The sequence below is a fragment of the Lissotriton helveticus genome, chromosome 10 (genome assembly GCF_964261635.1).
Source record: "Lissotriton helveticus chromosome 10, aLisHel1.1, whole genome shotgun sequence".
NCBI classification, from domain to species: domain Eukaryota; kingdom Metazoa; phylum Chordata; class Amphibia; order Caudata; family Salamandridae; genus Lissotriton; species Lissotriton helveticus.
In genome coordinates this window covers 156,496,795-156,519,389 of record NC_136071.1, presented here as the reverse complement: position 1 = coordinate 156,519,389, position 22,595 = coordinate 156,496,795, and the positions used below count along the sequence as shown (strand labels likewise).

Here is a 22,595-nt window from a genome sequence, read left to right as displayed (position 1 = left end):
TGCCCTTCCTCCGGCCGTCCTTCCTGTTGGTTTAATTTCAGCATGATTTTTATCTCTACTGTGTGCCATGCACATAACTGCCTCATCAGCACATCAGTTGAAACACCCTGATTAACGCTTGGAAAAGATTCACTTACTTGTTTTTAATATGTAACAAGAGCCTCTGCAGGATAGAATGGCCACGCTTCAACCGAACTTCATGTCTATAATCATAACCAAGTATTTTTGTTCTGTTTTCCACTGCTATTATGAGGAGAAGTGCATGTTGTGGTCACAGCTGCATATTTATTTTGACTGGGTAAAAAGTGCATCAGGCACTTGTCTGCTTTTACTTTAAAAAGTATTTTTTTGAAAGCTCAAAGCGAAATAGATGTTGATGCACAAACTAGTTGGCATTCAGAAACTTGGCAATGTTTCACAATTTTATGTACATTTCCTCCCAGCTCACTGCCATCCTTTTTAAAGTGCTAGGGCTTACCTAAGACTGCATGGAAAACAGATTTGTGTAGAGAACCTTTTCTCCCTCTAAAAGGGGGATGAGTGAACTTGTAGTTCAGAGTGATGTCTTCACCCTCCTATTCCCCAGCCCCCACCAGTTATTGTGCCGATCAGATCCATTTTAAGAGGACCAAATATGCTTTACTCTATAAGTGCATACTCTCCCAGTCTTTAGCACTTAAAAAAAAAAAAAGAACACAACTTCACGTTTGTTTCAGTTTTGTTTCTTGGCGCTGAGTAAAAGTGCCTCAAACACTTTCTTTCACAATGAAGGTGTTGGAGTTGTGCCTCTGGTACCTCATTTTAAAGTAATTACTTGGGTCCCGATTCCCACAGCTTATTTCTTTGCATAACAGTGTCTTACGCTTGAAAGTGTTGAAGTCGCTCCGCCTTTGTGAGGAGCAAGACGTAGCTACTCACAGGAAAAGCTCGTGGATCAGCTCTGAAATCTACAATAGGTTTCAAGAGAGAATTCTGGCTAAAACATATCTGTTTAGTCAAGTGGAATATATTGTCATGCGTGTAGGTACATCATGACAGGGCAGTTGAAGTAGCAGTGGAAGGAAGTTAGACTTTGTCCATATTTTTATGGTTGAGATGGTGTGACATATTTTCCAAAGACTCGGCGTAACACTCCGAGGTTAACTTGGCACCGATGGCGAAATTGATCATGCTTTTTTCTACTGATGCACTTTGAAAATAATAAATTGAATCACAAAATTGCAGTTAAATGGCGTATAACCACACACTTGGAGCACAAAGCGGTTTCAAACTGAAATGGAAAATAAGAAATCATGCCTGTCTTAGCTGGCATGGCTTGTCCCTTTCATAAAGTCGCCCCTTCCAACATTTTCTCCTATATTCCGCTGCCTATCTGATCCACGTTCTCGAACAAGTCCCTCTAGTTGCAAGACACTACAACTCTTCCAAATAAAAAGTATCAAAACAAAATTGGTATTGCGCCTGCCTCCACGGCTCAGTGTTGAGTGCCACGTCTGATAGGGAAGTTCACAGATTTTTGCATTTCAGCTGATTTACCAAATGCAAGTCGGACGACTACAAAATGTAGCATCTAGGAAAGGAAGTCCCTGATCCTGTGTTAGAGACCCAGTGTCTATAACATTTGCTGTTTGTAGTTTGCATTTTTGAATGTGAAATATCCACCATTTGTTTCACATTGTGAGTGTAATCAAGGAATGGAAAAATTACAAATGGGGGCGGGGTCTGTTATGAGGATTGGCATTGCCAGTGGTTGACACTGACAAAGCCTTGTAGTGTTTGGCACCCATAGCCATTTGTAATATTTTACCCACGTTGGCTTATAAAATCACACATTCTCCAAGCAGGCGGAGAAGTAACTAGGGTGGTGCTCCAGATGCATCCAATGATATGGGGTATGTGGGGAAACATTTACCTTTAATTTATGCTTTCCCTTCTCAAGAGTATCACAATCCTTCTCCTATTATCATTGGACTGTCAATTTTCAACACAGATCTCCAAGCTCACTAATGCACAAGGCTTTAATCTTTATTCTCTGTACCAGATATTAAACACTTTTGAAACCAAGTCCACATACCACCAGGTTTTCCTTGGGAATTGTGGTCGACAGCCTACCCGCCAGCAATATAAGTATAATAATGTGCCATATGAAGATGTAAAGGCACCACTATTACCTCAGTCTTTAATTCATCTACATGTCTTACGTTCAGTGTCTGTGTACATGATTCCGTGCACTGTTCAGAACTCCAGGCATATTTTATTATTTTTATTTATAAAGTTTTATATAGAGCGAACTTGAACCAAGAGGGTATCTGAGCAGTTTACATTTGGATCGTTGCGTTTAAAGTTACATCAGTTACAAGAGCATAGTATGGTACAGTACACATAAACAATGTTGCAAGAATTCGTAGGAGGGAGGGAGGAAGGAGTAATAGTGGGGAGACGAGGAGGAACTGTACCCAATGTCCGGCTGGGTACGTGACGGTCAAGGGGGAAACCAGGGCCAATCTCCTCATTAGCTGTCTAGCAGCTCCACCGGGCATCAGCCATGTTGCTCAGGTCTCAGCATTTAGGAAAACCCGTTTGAGTTAATTTGATTTGAGAAGTTTATATAGCGCTGGCTAGACCCGGAGGTATCAGAGCGCTTAATCAGAGGATCGTTGCATTACCAGGTACATCTGAAAAAGGTTTATATAGCGCTGGCTAGACCCGGAGGTATCAAAGCGCTATACCAGAGGAACATTGTGTTACAAGTTGCATCAGTTAAAATAGCGTAGTAAGGTACAGTAAACCAACAACAAGGTTGAGAGAATTTGTAGGAAAGGAGGCATAACACTGAACTCTCCGCTCATAGACCAGTGTGTATCGCACACACTTCAGACCATGCGTGTTTGCCACCGCCTGCATCAAACTTGACAAAGTCGGGCACACTGAGGTCACTCAAGTGACAAGACTGCTCTATATAAATGCAAGAAGTGGTAGAGTATGTGACTAAGCCATAAGCTTTTCTACAAAGGAGATTTCTCAACTGGCTTTGCTTGACAAGAAGTAATTTTCTTCGTATTGGCTGAATTATGGCAACCTGCCTTCCCCTCGCTTTGTTGCAAGGAGTTAGTGCTTCAGGTTTGGGCTGAGGTTGTGACTTTGATCTACAATTAGTGAATGACCTTGGCACTATGGCAGAAAGAAAACACTTACATAATTTAAGGGGCTTATATTTTTTTCGCTACTAATAGGTTCCTTTTCCTGCTGGTTAATAGCCAAAATCAGCCTAACTTCCTTTTCAGTGATGTGTTCTGTTAAAATAAATAAATAAATAAATAAATAAATAAAAAAAAACAGGGAAGAGAGAAATGTGTGGTGCATTCTGCTCCACTCGGACAGTGTGTAGGAAGAATATCTGCAAACACATTCAAAGGTAGAACATTCCTGAAGGGTAAACATTTTAACTGTTGTGGTCAAGAGCCCAATATTCAAAGTCTTCTGTGCTATTGCAGATCAGTAACAAGTGTTGAGAGGGTCGTTGGTATATGGGCTGATAGTTAGTTTTTTTTAAACTTCAGATAAAAGAGCCTCTATTGGAGAATTCTAAAGTAGCAACCTGGTCTTCTTTTCCTACTGTATGGAATTATTATTAATTGAAGTCCAATTTTGTTAGGATGTATTGCAGATAGTCTTTGAATAGATTGTCCTAGCCTTAATTCCGGCCATCTACTGTTTAGCAATCCACATATGATTGGTGTTTCGCTGAGAGCTAAAACGTAATGTACTCTTTAACTAAATTAAGATTGCAATACTCTGAAAGATTCTTTTTTTTCTGGGAGAAAAGACTTGGAACTGTAATTTGGGGCAAAATAATTCATAAAGCGTGGGCATACGTCATTGCACTACTGCTCTATTTTCTTATTAACTTGTTTTAAAAAGTTTGGGATGTACTACTACCGATTGGCAAAATTCAAGAAAGTAAATCTGTGGAGCACACTAATGACAGGGTGAGAAGACATTAAAGTGGATACAATAATCAACCGTTAAAAAAAGTGAAAATGCCATCTCTTATGTTTGCTAATACCTTTGAAGCAAATGTATAGCTTTTTGGAATTCTCCAGGAGTAGTTTAGGAAATCAACAACAGGCATAGATTCTCTGAAAACTTAAAGGCGTAAATCTAAATGCCTGCTGACTAGCACTCCAGCCAGTTTTGATGCATTTTCCTCTTCAATCCTGCCCCGTAAAATAGCTAGTCTTGGGCTTAAATATACCTCTATTTGTGTGGACAGAAGCAAATACATGCATGACCGCTGGCTGTCTATAGTCGAACTGGAGCGGCATATAGAAAACCCATACATGGGATAGGCCTCGCCTATAATGGTTGAGGTCAAAATAGATCTGTTTAATAAAAGGCATTTCAGAATCCTGGGGATGCTCTCAGGGTTGTTAAGCCGTATAGATGGCTGCCAAATGTACCTGCTGCAATAGTGAGTTTCATTAAATGTTTGACTCGTCTGAGCAGGGAAGCAGCTTCTCTGTGTTGAAAGTCAATTTAGTCCAACTAGATCTTACTTCAGGTGACCAGTTCCTATTTTTTAGTCGCCTCTTAGTTTAGTCAGTGCTTGTGAAGAGACCATGAACTCCTCTTCCTCTCAAATTCTGTTCCCATCTCCAGGATCATGCAGCGAACCTGGCACATGCATCCCCCCTTCCACTGAGCCTGTGCAGAAGAAGACTTCTGCCAGTTTTCATAAAGGAGCAGCGATCGGTCAAGAGCGGTTATGTGGTACTTAATCATCTGAGTTATCCTGGCTGTGCTAGCTCTTTTGACCCTGGTCGCCTACCCTCTACTAAGGTGTCAACAACTTAGTGAGGCTCTGGCCTGAGGAGTCCATATGATCCCCTGGAATCACACCCAGTTTGGAGGTAAATGGTGTCCATGTAGCACCGGCATTCCTAGATCGGGGCTTATTGGTTGTAACCGAAAAGCGAGCCTCAGTCAGTATGCATCTATTCATTCAAACTTCTTGTTTTTGCTGTGAATGCGGAAATGATTAAATACATTTTTTCCAATCTCTGACATACTGAGACACAGCACATTACTACGTTTCAATATTTGCGATTTTTCATTACAATCGTCCTTATTTTTGAAAAGGCAGCAGATCTCGTCAGAGCTTCTAAGAGAATAAGAACTAGGAAACCTTTAATTCATTTTTATCAAGAGCTGTCTTCCCAGCAGCTTCTCAGAAACATCCATCAACAATTTCAGCAGCAGCATTGCCAGATTGGATGCAATTTGTGCATTTTGTACAGTTTACAGTTCAGGTAGTTCTGCTTTCCTCCTCTGTAGAAATATTTGCTCAAGTTGACTGTACCCACTGGAACATGAAAAAGTTCAAACCAATGTTATGATCTGGAGTTACATACTCCTTATAAGTTGGGAAATAGCACTCAGTCTATGTAATTGCCACCAGCTATCCTGACTTCCTTTTTTGTTGTTTTTTTGTCTTCCTCCAGTACACCTCCAGCATGAGAGCCAAATACCTCGCCACCAACCGTCCCGACTCTGAGACCGTGCACTAAACAAAAAATACACCTACAAAACAACAAATTCAAACTGTGCCAACCTGCTGAAACCTTGTGCTATCGTCCTTGAACAACCCCAGCTTGTGTGTTCCTGATCCAGCACTCTTCCAACACTGCCCTCCTTTCCTCCCAAACTTCACTGAGCACCTGTCCCACCTTTCCCTTTCTCATTGACCTCGTTCTGGTACCTGTCCGTATGGAGCTCCATAACATTAAGCAGACTATGGGCCGAAACCTGATTACGAGTTTTGGGAAATGAAGAAAGCATGCAATGCTGGTCTATGGAGGACATCAGCCATTCTTCAGTGTGGCTTCCCTTGCAGTAGTGAAATGTTTACAGTGATTCTTTTCCTCATTTTTTTAAATGTCTGCCTGCACTTGTTGAATCTTCACTCACTGTTGCTTGAACACAGATCTCTCTGAGGCATCTAAACAGGGCTGCTTTGACGTTTGCTCCAGCCCATCTGTGTAGTGATGCAGGCATTACTCTGTTCTGGGCAACAGCGATGCATCACACCACTATTGACTGCTCTTTATGTGGCTGCAATGTGTTGAATGGAGCACCCTAGTACACCCTCCTCATCCTTTTTGTCTTTTTTAACATTTGCTTCTGTCCCTTCTCACAAACTGCTCATTTCAATAACCGGTCCTGATTTCAGTCCGGGGGTCTATGTTGAAAGACCGAAGCCCAATGATGACGCACTGGGATGACATTTAAAACCAAACAGGTGCTTAATTCAGTGTTCTCTAAAGCTCTGAATGGAACAAAAAAAAGAATAATTTTTAAATTACTTTTCCCCCCCACTACTCTCAGATTGGGCATGATCACACAGAAGGACCAGGCCATCAGATGACCGCCTCAAGCGTGGCATGCATTTCACACTGACGTGACTTCTTCATGGAGTGACCATCACATCTAGAGCGCTGTTGAAACCAAGTTGGAGAATAAAGTGAAGCCGTCGGGTGCCAAATTCTTTAAGAAAAAAAGACTTCTATGATTAGCCTTTTTGTTTGCACTGAGTTAACATTTTTTTGATGTATGGGAAACTTCCAATCTTGGATGTCACTGGAAAGCCTATTTGCTGCAATGTATTGTGTTTTAGGGGTGAACTGCGGCAAAGGCAGCTTAATATTTTCCTTGGCATGCATTGTGATTGTTGTATTCTGTTTTTTCACAAGTCTGTAATGAAGGGCCCCCTTTCTGAGTTAGACATGTATGACTGTATGTATGTATGTGTGCATGTATGTCTGTATAAGTGTATTTGTATTTCTCTAATGCGGTCCTAGCTAGGAAACCGTGGATCACTAATCCCATTAGTTGGAAACGCATGGAGTCTCATTTAGTGCCCCAGTGGGTCACTGACTGGATGAAGATTAGCCTTATGTTTTTCAAGACTAAACACCTGGATTGGGACACTAAATCACGAGAAATTTGCGGGGACTCTCATTGATTTTTCAAACTCCCAACAGTATTGCTGTTTAGAGGTCTGTTGACCACATCTTCCACTTGTTGAACATCACCTAGAGCACCTGAGGTGGGAGTAAGTGGTCCTAGCTTGTGGTATTGCACTTCAAACACAAACCAGTCAATCTGTGAAAACGACTCTTGGTAACCCTGCTCATGCATGGAATTGTAGTTGTAAAGTCCGGAAATTGCTCTGCGCCACGAGTTCTTTCCTCACTGTGCCTCAGTAACAGAAGCCTTCTTAACTAAGGCCCTAAATATATTTTTCTATAAATTACATTCCTCTGTAAAGTATTTCTACATTCATCTTTGGTAGTAAAAAAACTAAAACCCACATGCCATTTCATGCAGTATTGAGCAGTTTCAGGTGAAATCTTGTTTGACATTCTTTTAAATTGAGGAAGGCTCATTATTCTTATCTGGACTTTGCATCCTCACATGGAAAAAAAAATTCTCTGTATCTGTATTTCGCACCCTTAACATTCCAGCGATACAGATCCAAAATGTGAATGACTCATCATCACTTGGTACAGCCTTCCCAAATTTATATGATCTCTTTTTGTCACTTTTCTATACCACTTATGTGGCATCACAATCCTGCTCCTGATAATTGCTTTCAAATTCCAAGCAGGAACAAGTATAAATCATCTTTTTGAAACGCATCTTGGGTCAAATGTGAGATGTAGAAGTCAAAGACATCAAATTAGTGAACCACAAGTAGTTGAAACACAATGGAGAGGGATTAACAGACAGATCACCTCACGCAGGACTGCATAAGTACTGGATTTAGGGTTAACTAGAAGAGTTTGTTGTGCATTTCCACATATGGGATTTGGGGGTTTAGTCCATATTGTATCTTAAAAAGGTTAGAGGGTTACTGTTTGTGCTAATTATGTGCTATTGCTTTGAATGAGAGTGACCTGGTAGCAAATGTCAGATTGAAAGGTAAACCACATCCATTTGGTTATGTAAATGTAACTCATTTCCATGAGTTATTTACTAATATTCTTCCATTTCTCAGAAGTGCTCTCAATGTTGTTGGTTGTCATTCCAGTTATTGAAACTTAAACTTTGAGAAGTGTTTAGTTTATATGTATATTTTATTTAAAGCCACATTAGTCTTAGCTTTTGGAACATCTGTTAGAAGATTATTTTAAAAATGTGATTTTATTTTCCATTGCTTTTTTTCTAAAAATGTAGACTTTTCATTTTAAACTGTGGAAAAACATAACTCTCAACGACTGGAGAAGAAGGCTTTAAAATTAATGTAATCTTCATGATTTTTAAAAGTTGATTAAAAAATGGAAATCTCAAATGCAGCATGAGGGAAGAAATTTCAAGGAAGCACTCCTGTTGTGTAACCTGAAAATGAATTTAACTGATCCTTAAGAACTGCATACATTCAGGATTTGCTTTACGTGAACTGGATAGTACCTATCAAGCATTAACTTAGTTTGGCCGGATCAGTGCAGAGGATGGTGGACTCTGTAGGTTTACAATTGAAACCATTTTAATGTATCTACGCAACTGTTCAGATGTGGAATCGTCGGCCCTTAGCGATTTTGGGTTTTCAAGTCAATGATGGAGGGCTCTCTCCTTGAGTATTTCTACTTTGCATCAGATCTTCTTCACAGTGCTGTGATACCACTTGGACTCCTTAGCCAGTAACTGTTTTGGCCACAAAATCCCTTCATGCCAGGAGGATCTGCTGAAACTAGAGTTTAGCAATGTAGCAATTTTTAATTGGCTGAAACTTTCAAACTGGCGTGTGTTCTTTCCCTGAAACATGGACCAATATGGAGTTTGGCAAGTAGAGAAATACACTTGTTCTTGTACAAAATTGAGTACCACAAAAACCATTCATCTCGTTATCATAATTTTCATCAAAGTGAAAGAGCCAGGACCGAGGACTGACCTGCACATCGGCACCGAACACGGTCGTCGTATCATAATAGAAGCACAAACGATGTTCTCCGCTTGTCCAATTTATTTTCTACCGCCTATAGTCTTTATGAGCAGACATTTTTTTTATGTGAAAGATTGTGTGATGTTCATAAACAAAGAACTCAATAATGTGAAATGTACATAGCATGTTGAACTTAAGCGTCCAGTAATCAAGACTGAATCATAACCTTAAAAGAAAATCAGATCAATGGGTGGCTGTGAAGGTCTCACAATGTCTTGGGAACATAATTGTAGTGTTTGTGACCTATGTGTGCCATTTATTTGGTTCTACTTTGTGGGTGAAAGGGGGCTTAAACTAGTACATTGGCAATGAAGTGGGGTTCCTCCAGCATCCATCAAAAATGTGTCGCAACTGTGCAGGAGTTGGAAGGTACTCTTCTACACTTGAAAGACATAATGTGGCCTTTTCATAGCTCAGTGAATTACTTTTAACTATCTTTTTAAAAAACAATAATCTTGTAATAAACAATAGTTTAATTAACTTACAATTTAACTTAAATATGTAATAGTGTTTTATCTCTCATGGAGAATTGCTATGGATACAAGTTTTGCACATTCTGGGGCTCCATCCTAGTTAGGCTTTAGCCATATATTCTGTTAAATGGTTAAAAGCTTTTGAATTATAAAAGGCTTTTTTATGTAATTGACTCTTCAGTCACTCTCCCACACATCATTATTCCATTATCTCATGGCAAGATGCCTTTATTCAAGCTACTGTTTATAGATCAACTTTACCTTCATAGAGCGCTAGTTTTTCAGTCAAATATTTGACCACTATAGCTTGTGCACAAGTGGTACTGAATGGTGCCGTGCAAACCTGTTTTCGTGGATTCAGTTTTTAGTAATTGCATACAGTTTATAGCTCTGCCTCCCCACTTTAACATATTCTTTCGTGTGCATCAGAACATACCGTTGTGAGTTGATCTCCTTTGGGCTTTTGAGTGTCTAGCTGATATGCTAAAGCAGAGAGCTGAAGATGGTTCACAGATGTTGTTAGTTGAGTTGTATCTGATCAGTCCTTACAAAGGCTGTTTATGCTCTTTCTGCAATGACATAACATTAATTTTTGTCTTCCCAGGAATTGGTGATGGCAATGCCTAATTATATTATCTGATGGTATCCTTTTCTTGACATGTCACAAGAATATAACAAAAGCACAAGTGAAAATATTTCTTAAAATATTCTGACCAAATTTGAAATGTTTATCAGCTCCCGATTCTAGACAATATTTATGTATTTGGCAAACTTTCTGCATCTAGACATTTTCCCAGAAACCTTTATTTGAAGGGCGCAAAATCAAGCAAGCAAAAGCATTGTTCTTTGGTTTTCTTAGTTTTCATCTGATTTGCACTTCCTTAAGCTTTACTTACGCCATGCGGCAAGGTTCACAAGGATTCTGCTAGAGATTGTTTATCAAAATCACATTTTGATAGTTAGTGTTGCCTTTTATTTGCAACTTTTTTTAGCAGCATGAATTGCTACAATTTTAGGTCATCATTGATACTGATTGAATACTAATGGTGGACACTGAAGGCTTCAGACATATTTCCTGGGCATAAATGATCAGTCTACTTCTCATTCTTTGAGGAAAGACACTTTGAGTCTCCAGAGTTTTAATGACAAAGCGTACATTTTTACAATATCCTGGTGATATGGTCTGCAAATGGAATGTATTGCCAGGATCACAAATGAAATTTGTACTGATGGAGTTGCTTTCAGATCCATCTATTTCCACAATCCCTCCAGTTTTAATCGTATAAGGAAGTCTGTAGATGATTTTCTAATAGTTCAGTGGTATCTGCTCACAGTTTAGACATTCATCGAAATGTCTGTGAATGTGTTCTGGATTTTGGCAAGAAGTACCAGAAACAGATAATGGGAATTAGGATTCGGTGATCCCCTGTATATTTTGACCTTTCTCGGTCTCCCTCAGTTATTATCCCTCAATTACCCTGTTGGACAATAGTTGCAAACGGTTTTGTGGAGTTTCTCTCTTACTCCATCTTTTCAACTTTCCAGTAAATTATTTTACTCAGTGTGTTTTATCACGATTCCATTATTTATACCCCACCGGTTTTAATTTTCCATGTATTTTCCCCTTTGTTAATGAAAGATTTTCTTGATATCAAATTCACAGTTTGCGCACCCATAGATCTGTTCTTGCTGAGTTCATTTCAGAAACTCCCCCTTCTTCAGAATCGTATTGCTCTTTTTGTGATGCCGAATTTATTAAATTGCATCAATTTGTTTCCCATAATTTCTTCGTCATGTTGGTAACCTGATGTGTTTCTGCTCTTACCTTGTACACCACTAGCTCGCTGTGAACCGTCAAGTGTAACTTGTAGATCTATTGTGAAACGATACACAGAAACACAAGAGAAACCCCTTCAAAGTTGATGTTATGGCTTTAGCCCAAGGTTTGTCGAAGCAGAGGGCTGGGAACCTAGTGGGGTTTGCAGAAGGATGTAAGGTTTACTTACTGGCTTAGGTCAATCTATTGTCAAACATATGCATGTTCTTCTTGTCCGAAATGGAGATAGCAGAAGTCAAAGTTGTATAAATCAAAAAAAGGGCCTTCAGGGATGAACATTTTAAGAATCCCTGCTCTAGTTTGAACGCTGAATTCATATTTCATGCTGAGAACATGCTGAGTGGAATATAGCTCTTCTCCACGTTCACTTATCACCGCTAACATCAATAAAAGGAATACACATACTAAACTTCTAGGTAAAACACATGTTTCCATCTGACATGACCTTTGAGTAATCAACCTGTTCTAGATATGTTGCTTCTTTTTGTCTTTTCTACATGTGTATTCCTACTAATATACTGTTAGTTTATAAATTATGGCCTAATATATACAAAGACAAAATGGATGCTGGTGGAAAGTTCACTTGAAATGACCGAAGGGGAAAAACTAGGTTCAAGCCCCCCATACAATATATATATTTGAGGATCTTAGTTCTATTTTTGTGAAGCTAGTGTCATATGTTTCAATAGTGAAACAACCCAGACTGAATTTCCTGCATCTAATTTTCTTTTTTTTTATATTGGACGAATCCCAACAGGACAGGCATTAATGTAAATAATAGTAGCGGCCCAGAGCATCGGTTAGTTGAGGTTCATACAGCCTGTTCTGTTGTGAGACAGGTGGAAGCTATGGGGAAATATTTGTATCCTGGTCTTTTTAAGAGCTGTCTATCCACGTTGTTCCACATGGACTCGCTATGCAATCCCAGACTTGGCTTTCTTGCTGAAATTTCAGTGGCTAGACTTGCTCAGCAGCTTTGGTGTTGCACAAGACCGTGGTTTCGCTAGTGAGCAGGTGGAAGTCTGGCACATCTGGTTTGAATATTGACCATTCTTCTTAGGAGGGAATTGTACTGTACACCCTGTTTGCACGGAACCTGACTGGTAAACCTGTCATTGATCTTTAATGTAACTATTTTTGCTTTTAACCATAATGGTTGTATATCAAACCACTTTGTATACGAGTATAATATAAATATGTACATTTTTTGTTTGTTTTATTATTGTTTTTTTACTCTCAACCTGCTAGTTTATTTCAGGTGTTTCCTGCACTTAGCCAAATGTTAAGAAATTGTTAGGGTCAAACCGACCTTGAACCTCTCGCAATTTTGACCCTTATTTTTTACTGTATTTTTTGTTTTGTTTTGCAAAAATGAAAAAAAAATCAGTGTAATTTCTGTGGTTTCTATACAACTTGGGTTTAATGTTTTAAAATAAATGACACAAAATGAAGGTAGCTGTAGTTTGGCTTTATTTGTTTGTCCTTTTGTGATCACGTTTGCTCATGTTGATCAACAAACCATCTTCAATTGATGCAGATGGGTCGCCAGAGCGCAAAACCTTATTTAAAATTGTGAGCCTGCACTTTTCTTAATCAAATGGAATTGTGCTATTTGAAACCGAAATGCACTCAAGCATTTGGATTATAGCAATAAAAAATAACTGCTTTGTGCCTCAGATTCCTTGGTACATCACTTTCCAGAAGAAACCAAAGTTCTCCCACGCATGCATTGTCTACTATATTACATGATATGCCACTCACCACATGATCTAATTCATTTCACAAGTGGCGTTTTCCCCCTCGCATGTTTCACTAGGATTCTCGCAGTGCATTTATGGCAGATGCAGTTCAGTTTAGTAACTCATTATTAATATATATTTAGATATATAGATATAGATATATAGATATAGATATAGATATAGATATAGATATATATATATATATATATATATATATATATATATATCCAAGAAAGAAGTGACTCAAACAGAAAGATTCACCAAAGAAAAAATATATATTTACAGTGTAACGGGGAAAATCTTCAAATCTGATAGTGAATGATCCACAAGGTTAAAATGATTGGCTACAGGCTGGTCGATTTTCTTATTAATTATTGCCGATTTGTGGTTCCTGAATCGTGTACGGAGGTTATTCAGTAAGGCAGAAGCTGAAACGTAGTGGAAATATATTTTTGTTCTTTGGTGAATCTATCTGTTTGAGTCCCTTCTTTCTTGGATATTTTATTTCTTTGTAACTCATTGTATCCTTTGGGATCCAGATCTTTGCCCTGGTTGGCTGTTGTTTTCTTGTAATCCTTCATCTTCAAGTGTATATATATATGTGTGTGTGTGTGTATATATATATATATGTATATTATTAATATTATTTTTCCACTGGAAAAAGTAAACGTAAAAATTAACCTTTGATTGGCATTTTTATATCACCTTGATGAATGTTTAAAAAAACTCGGACATTCACCCAAAAAACCGACAGTTAAAGTCCTATAAACCATAACACACATATCAAATGCAATGCTCATGATACCATCATTAATTAAACCGATTTATTTACAAATATGTAAATTGTCTTACCGACTACACTTGGCTTCTTGCCAGAGACAACTATGAATGTAGTATTATTAATGATTTTGATTAAGTGATGTACTTTAGTTATATTTAGCTTTTATGTGTTTTTATTAATTGGTATAAGTATTGTGTGGTCATGAGCTTTACATTTGGGGCGCAAGTTCAATTTGTATGGCGGTTATTTGAGTTATGGATTGTGATCCTAACCATACCATGCACATTTCAGTCGTTTTTTTTTTAGGTGAGTTTCTGAGTTTAAAAAAAAAATGTTAAGGTGTTTTAACAATGGCAAATATAACTTCCTTTTAACCTTTTCTGATATTTCTTTTTATAACCTATTTTATTGATTTGAAGAACATATATAAAATAGCACTGGACATGACCATTGCCATCACTGATCCTCTCGCCCAACCCCGACTTTCTTTTAGAAATACATTTGAGCAACCTACATTTAATCCCTCAGCCCATAATCATGTCTGACTTGCAGGTATTTGTGAAATTGGGTCTTAGAGAGTGTGTATTGTGTCTGGAGGTCTGAAAGGAGTTATTGTGGTTCCCATTCCAAATGTCACCCATTGTCGATTCTCCGATGCCTGAAAGCCTTGGAGGCTGGAGGTATGCCTAAGATGGGGACCCTGCCACAATGGGGTCTGTTGGGGAAGTGTGTACTGGCACTTTGTGGATGGCAGTACACCTGCCAAGTCTGGAAGACCACTGTGCCACCTCTGTGAGACATTTGGGGGATTGGGTCTCGATAGAGCAGGCTCATGACCATATCTAGTTTTATTAGGGATTGTTTGGCCCTATACTCAGGGTCATCCCAACCACTGGTTAGCCATTCATTAATCACCAGTAGGTGTGTGGTCAGTAGTATGTTTGGAAATCCGCCAACACCGCACCGCCATCATAAGCCATAGTCGTCACTTATGCCACGCCATGCAGGGTGGTTGGCTAGCCCATAGGAAGTTACAGAGATGAGGTCTCGGAACCATAGATCCAGAATCAACAATGGGAAATTGTGGAGGACGTAAAGGTAGCGCGGAAGGGCCATCATGTTAAACAGGGCTACACAGCCTAATATTTTGAGTGGGAGGGCAGCCCAGCACTGAGAAGGCTTGCTTTCGTCCATGTGAGGAGGGAAATATGGATCCCAAGATATTTGAAGCTCAGCCACTTCGTTGGTGTGAAGGATTGCCACTGTGTGGTTGCACTATCTCCGTGGATCGGCACCACCAGGGAATTACCGGAGTTCACCATGAGGCCAGAGGCCTCTTCATACAGCTCAAGGTAGTGGAGGCAACACTCTCCTGTTAGTTGAGTGTCTGCCAAGGAAAGGAGGATGTCGTCCACATAAAGTGAAGTCGTGTCATCCCCCCGCCCCAGTCCCAGTCCTGCATCTGGGCATCCCATCTCACTAAGCAAGCAAAGCGTTTAGTGGCAAGTGCAAACAGGAGGGGTGACAAAGGGGACCCCTGTCGGGTCGCTCGACCTATGGGGAAGCTGTCTGAGAGAACCTAACTCACCTCTTCTCATACCTCCTAATCTGAATAAGAAATCATCCCAGGCTCAGTCCTCAGGAAATGCTTTTAAGATTTGGAACTCACTACCTAAGGATCTCCGCTGCAACCCCTCCTTCTCCTGCTTCAAATGGGACCTAAAATCTCTTCTGCTTATCAACTACTTCAACATGCTCACAAGATGATCCATGTCTTCAAAAATCCAACCCCTATCGACATGACCCATATTGTGGTCGCCCAGCTCGCTCAGTCTCTGAATTGTACAGAATACCTTATGCTGTATTCTATGATTTTTTTTTACTGTTTCAACCCACTCAAATCCTAGCATGTATTGTCATTGAACGTATTCACATAAACTGTAAAGCGCTCTGATACCTTCAGGCCTAGCCAGTGCTTTATAAAACTCAAATAAATGGAGTAATGCACTGTCCTTTACAGATGGAATATTTCCCATTGAAATGGCCACTAAATGTGCACAAACATACAGCTTTACTGATAAAACTATATAGCACACAAAAGATAATGTTTGGAAACTGGGTTTCAGTGAATATTTATCATGTGTGCATCACCAATTGAAGTGCCTTGATTTATTTTGATCCTATTAAAATCTTTGTTTCCATCACACTTCAGAATTACAAAAAATCAAAATGCTACATTGTTTCTTTCCTAACTGCTGAATGTGTACCGTTAATTGACAGGTATTTAAATGTTATGTGTATGACATCCTACAGCCTGTCCTTTGACAAGATTGTCACAAAATTCACTTTACTTTTCCTTCTCTAACTGCAAAGTGAGAAAATTGTGTAAACACTAGTCCCCATTTGTAAAAACAAAAAAAATAAGCAGCATTTTGTCAAAAGACATAACCTGCCATTTGACCAATGGCTTTGAAGTGTAGCATATGTGACGTAATAAAAACAGAGTTTAAGGACCTCTTTATTTGCTACTTGGACTTTCAGGACCAACTGAAAATCGGCTGTGACTCAGCATGGGTCGCTACCCACCGTTTGGGAAACAGTGCATTAGGCTTCAAGTAGGCTTCACAGAGATGGCTGTCTACAGTGGTCTCCGATATAGTCTGGTGATAGTCTGTTTTGCTTTTTTTAATGAGTGGAAGCCTATCCAACCAGAAGAAGTAACAGTATGACTGTGGTCAAGCTCTTGTTAAGAGAATTAATACCAAGACTTTGCATGCCTAGTTCTATTGAGACCGATAGAGGAACTCACTTTAAGAAAGAGATACTAAAACTACTGAGTACAGGCTTACAAATTGAGCAAACGTTCCACTGCAGTTACAGACCAGAAGCATCAGATGTAGTTAAAAAGATGAATGGCACTATTAAGTCCAAAATTGCAAATGTGTGAACCTCAACAAACTTAAAATCGCCAGACACTCTTCCTCTTGTTTAGTGAGAGGGCGGAGAAAAAGATCCCAGAGAATGTGGAAGTCACCAAGTTGGAAATCAAGGAGAAGCATTACTAAGTCACGAACAAGAAGAAGAAATTGAGACTGAAACACTAGTTTGTGAAAAAGTGAAGCTGAAAATGTAAGTCTCAAGAACCTACAAATTAAAGCGATTAACAGGGAGTCAGGTTGCTGATGTCGAACAAAGCATAAGTCAACCTGTGAGTGGAGAAGATTCATCTGAAGTCACAAGTGAAGAAACAGAAGTTGAAAATGCAAAGTAAGGAGACAAGTGGCACGTATTCTTAAAAAGCTGTAAAAGATGACACTGGAAGACTCGGAGTCCAGAATGAGTTGGAGACAAATCTGAAACAATAAAAGTTGATTCTGAGACTAGTGAAAGTAAAACTCCAATGAGAGAAAGAGTACCAAATAGAAAATACACATCTCCTGGGTGGACATATCTAGCATCAGTATCTGCAGCCAGCTGAAGAGTCAGATGTGGAAGTCTATGATTTGATAAATAGCTGCCAGTTCAGCTTTGAAGACTAACAGAAAAAGAGAACCGCCATTAATTTTTGCTAATTACAGATGAGTTTGAGCTAAGACTTCAAAATGTTGCCAGAGTTAATGGGTTTTTTTGTACCTTAGATATCCAGACTAGGATGATGGGGTTTCCTGAATCCTATGAACTGAAATAATGAGCTGAATATATTTGAAAATGAAGCTTGATTTCTGTATTAGTACCTCTTGAACTTGTGTACCTTTGTATCTTTTTGTATTTTTCCCCACTAGAAGATGGCATGCAGCAGATGCTGTAAAAAATTTGTTTTTTTCTGGCTTAGACTAAAATGACCTCACTTAGGCCTTGATTTCATCGTTTAAAATATTTTATAATGTTCATTATGTGTTTATATTTCTGATAGAGACTTCCAGCTGCAGATTCCTAACCTTTTGAATATTCCGTAGGCATCAGACTGGATCTGTAAACTTTTCAACAGTACCTCTGCGTGCCAGAAGGGGGGGGGGCCCTGTGACTCCTTACTGATGCTATTCCACTCTGGAAATTAAGACTGTGGCCTATAGAGGTGCCACTCCTGCCTGCTTCTTTCTTTCCAGGCCACAGTCAATGTTTAGAGCTCCCACTTCGTCTCTTTGGGACTTATGACTCAACATTTTTCCCGTGTGCAAGTGATGTCACCCCCCAAAGTTATAGGCTTCACGACCTGTTTGAACTGTTGCAAACAGATGTCTGTGACGAATCCCTACCAAGTATGCTTGTGGTGACTAGGGTCGAGCCATGGCTCCAGGGCCTCACCGTCCAGTGGCCGATGAACCCGAAGGCAATCCGGAAACGTGAAGCGAATGTCTACGTTGCCAAGCATAAGAAGATTATCTGTCTGGGTTGCTCCAAGTCACGGTCTGTCTCCAAAGTTCATTCCCAGAGTCATCGGAGCTGCTCGATGTGGCTGGTCTTCACAGCGCTCTAAATTTTCAGGTAAATCTAAAAAGAAATACAAAAACTCAAAGCGAGATTCTGCTCCTGCGCTCCATTCGCTGAGCAAGAGCAGGGTGGCATCAATCTTTTTGATCTCGCTCCCGAAGTTGGCGGACTTTAGAGCTTGTCAGAGAAAGAAGGCAGGGGGGAGTGATTCCAGAGGTAACACTTAGCAAGAAGACAAGGCAAGGTAATACCAGGCTACTGAAAATATTATTGTGGCTACTAAACAGAGGCAGGAGATAGACAAGAACAAAGTATGGTCAAAGTAAGGGGTGTACTAGAATATGAACAAGAGGTCTCTTGGAAGCTTAGAGAAAGCTCTATGAACTGACACCAACAGATTCCTCTTAACAACAGTCGTGATGGTGGGGCTTGCTGTAAGAGGACTGTTGTACCCATTGCAAGGTGGAACTGGGCTTACAACACCACTGAGACAGGAAAGACTCCAAAAGACTTGGGTGCAATAGTAAAAGTATTTCTCTTACCTGATCGGAACGGAGACCAAACCAGAGGTCACACTGCAAACGGATAAGGACTGCAACAGACAGTGGACCGAATACTAAATGGAACAGAAAACCAGAATAGAGGACAGACAAGATAACAATCAAACCATGAGGAAAACAGGACAAGGAATATGAACAGAGCTTCCAAAATCAAGAACAGGAATACAGGAATCGAGGGCAGGCTGTACTCAACAGGTACTGGAATAAGTAATGCGCCATTGGTACTAGGATTCAAGGAACTCGAGGCTGTACCCAACATGAACCGAAACAAGTTAAACCCCGTTGGTACAGGAAAACTAGAACTAGGATTCAGAGCAGGAATTCAAGGATGTACCCAAAAGGCACTGGAACACATTATGCCCCGCTTGTTCATGAAAACTAGAACTAGGACTCAGAACAAGGAACTCTAGGATTCACCCAACAGACACGAGAACAAGTAATGTCCTGCTGGTACATGGAAAGTGGGACTAGGACTCGAAACAAGGAACTCAAGGATGTACCCAACAGGCACTGGAACAAGAAATGCCTCGTTGGTACAGGGAAACTAGATCTAGGACTCAGAACAAGAATTCAAGAATGTATCCAACAGGCACCTGACAAGTTATGCTCTGCTGGTACATGGGGTAACATAAAAATTCAGAACAAGGACAGAACAGAGATTCAGAGAAGGAAATTAAGGGAACCGCTGCCTGCTCAGTGAATATGTGGTTAGAAGCCCAACATGGAAAACAGAGAAATCAGGATGTCAGGCTAGAGAGGAAGGTGAGTTTGAGAAACAAGGACAACACATAACACACTGCTGCTCAAGGCAGACACAGGAAAGCAGGACACTTTAAAAAGCAGTAGCAAGAATCAGGAACTCCTCTCAAGGTTTCAAGGATTCACGAGTGCAGGCAACTGGTAAAGAATGCAGGACCATCCAGCAACAGCAGCCGTTGAAGCCTGAGTTCTGAAAGCATAAGCCAGGCTTACATCTCTCCTCACAGCCGCACAGGGTGATTGGAATTCAGAACATGTGTGAGCAGGCTGCAGCACAGTGCAGGTGAGAGTAGTCAAAGTCGCTCCTCCAGCTCTCGGAAGGAATCGACTGAGGTTCCAGGAAGCAACCAGTGGGAAGAACGAAAATCCAGAGTGGAAAACAGATCAGGTCTTATTTCGTAATATGATAGGTATTCATACGAGAGAGAACATGGGCATGCTGGAAGTGGTAAGATAGTTCCAAGTATAATAAGATTCACCCAAAATCTCCTCACCAGCGCTCATGGTCGTGTAAGGCATACAAGACCCATAATGCATTATTGGTTGATAAGTAAATTCTGCAATGGAGTCAGGAGTGGAACTGATTTCCAAGAGAGTTTCGAAACACTTAAGTTCAGCACAGGTTCCAAATTAGTTTTCATGATGACAGCAGGCTTGCAGAAGGTTCACACGTAGTGCCACCCGATGACAGCATCGCAGAATCGTGACAGAGCCAATCCCGCAACTTGTGCCACTTTGTCAAGGCTAGCTTCTTGTTGGGCCATTACTCAAATGGCCTTTGAGATTCAGTTGCTCAAGTCCGTCCAGGTGTTCCTGACGACCTTCACCCTATCTTGGGCCAGGCAATTAAATATGGTTGTGATGTAGCAAAGTTCACAATATATTGTGGCTTGGACTCCACAGACTCACATCTGGCACGCTATTGGCACCAGTGTTGACATTTGCCACCTTGTATGACTGCTGTCTACTTGGTTACTTAACGACTTCCAGTCCTTACCAATGGACATGCACTTTCACTGGACACACCTGTTCAGGGACAAGGCTGGCTAAGTCCTCAAGTGGCTTAAACAGGAGCGGCTCCTCCGCTGAGGTGGAGGAGCATCGCCCTACTGCTCTTTGAGCAGGAGAAATAAAATGATCATAACCTAGTTATGATCATTTTTTTGGGCAGGTTTTGGGCTTGGTTAGGGCAGGGCTGGGCTGGAGGCACAGGAGAGGAGTGGTTTGCCCACTCCAAGTGTGCATGAATGTTTGACTGCCCCTCTTGGGCCGGCCAAACAGTCATGCACTCTTTGCATGTTCCCCACCAGGCTGCATTACACAGCTGGGTGGGGAACATGCCTAGGCCCCCAATCCCCATCTGAGTACCGGTTCATGGCACTCAGACCAGACAAAACACAACGCTGCATTGGAGCCTGGGTGCTTCCTGGTACTCGCAGAGAAGAGACGCAGCGTTGGAACAGGTACGTTTTTATTTTATTTTGTCACCCCCCTACACCGCTACCCCTCCAACCTCATTCCCTGCCAGCCGCTACTGGGTTTAAATAGAGCAGGGCGATGGCTTGTTCTTTGAGGCTCTCTACCCCTCCTTGCCAGCCAGTTTCAGGCATTGATGGAGAACAGCTATCTGTTGGAAGGTAAATTCTAATGATTCTTTCTGTGTTGGCATGAGATAATGTCTGACAGGTGGGTCCTGCAGATAGATAGCAGGAAGTATCCTCTCCCATTCCTTTCTTCCCCGCCACACCTTACACTATCCCCCTAATGACTGATGAAGGACCATTTCTCCATTTTGTGGCAGGAAAGGTAAGCCCTCTTGGCCAAAGGGGCTATCAAGATGTTCCTGTTGGCAGAAGTAGGGCATGGTTGCTCTTCCCACTACTTCTACACCCATGAAGGATGAAGGCCTCTGTCCTATGTTAGATCTGCGCTCTCTCATTGCCTTTCTCTAAAAGGAGAAGTTCAAAAGGCTCACCCTGACCCAGGACTGGTCTACCCTCAACCCTGGAGACTGGATGGGCGCATTGGACCTACAGGATGCTTATGTTCGAGGCATATGAGCTGCAGATTACACACTATGCATAGATTGCCACCTAGAGTTGGGCCCGGATGTTTGCAGTTCGTTTTGTTGTAGAAAAGTCTTTGGAAGTCACAGGATAGGTGACTCCTCCTTTGGATGATACTGCGCATGGACATCGGCTCCATCCCCAGATGGTTTTTTTCCGCCACCGGGCTCGGATGAGTTTCCAGCGCTCCGTGTTGGAACCGATTTCCTTCGGCGTGCAATCCTCACCAACGTATAGAAATTAAGTTTTGAACGCTTTTCCAGTCGACGCTACTCTTCAACACCGAAAACTTCGATTCCGGTTGTCGTCGACGGCCTTCGGGCCTAACTAGGCCTCGACTTCAGCTCATAGAAAGGACGCCATTTAAAAAGTGTCCTCAGTGTGGGTCGAAGTTTCCCCACACCGAACTTCATGAAGTGTGTAACCTTTGCCTCTCCACAGAGCACAAGGCCAAAGACTGTTCCGCGTGTGCCTCTTTCCGCTCCAAAAAGACTATCCGGGACCGAAGAGCGAGGAGAACAATGGCTCGATCTTCAGCTTCGATTCCAGACGACATCTTTGAAGAAAGTGTCAACGTCCCAGAACAACACGACGTCGATAGCAATTCCGAGGCAGAAGACTCAAGTTGAGGACATCACTCCAGCACAGCGGGTCGTAAGTAAGCCCATCGACCCCGACCCTTCCTCGACACACCCAAAGAAGGCCCCGGTCACACCCTCGGGCTTGGGCTCACACACTGCTTCTACTGCCCCACCTTCAGGCCCGGCTAAGAAGCTAATTAGGCCTTCAGGTGACTCGGGCGCGAGTCGGCCTTCGCACGGTGCCAGCACACACTTACCGGCACCGAAAAAGACAACTTCACCGGCTACGCCGACATCCAAACCATCGGCGCCGAAACACACCACTACTCCTCCGGCACCGAAACACAGGTCGGAACCAAGCAAACCC

The 22,595-nt window shown here is 41.2% G+C and overlaps 1 protein-coding gene across 3 annotated transcripts in view; it reads left to right on the top strand.

Annotated features, from left to right (window-relative positions):
* The window catches only part of TTYH3 (tweety family member 3), a 243,446-nt gene extending 230,684 nt beyond the window's left edge, over positions 1-12,762 (top strand). Inside the window, exon 14 of one of the 3 annotated variants that reach the window (XM_078664991.1) lies at positions 5,502-12,762. In XM_078664991.1, the coding sequence (XP_078521117.1) occupies positions 5,502-5,567 (66 nt within the window). In that variant the 3' untranslated portion in view covers positions 5,568-12,762. The remainder of the gene's footprint in view (positions 1-5,501) is intronic. The other 2 variants (XM_078664992.1, XM_078664990.1) reach the window with 2 other exon arrangements.
* Positions 12,763-22,595: the final 9,833 nt, after the last annotated feature.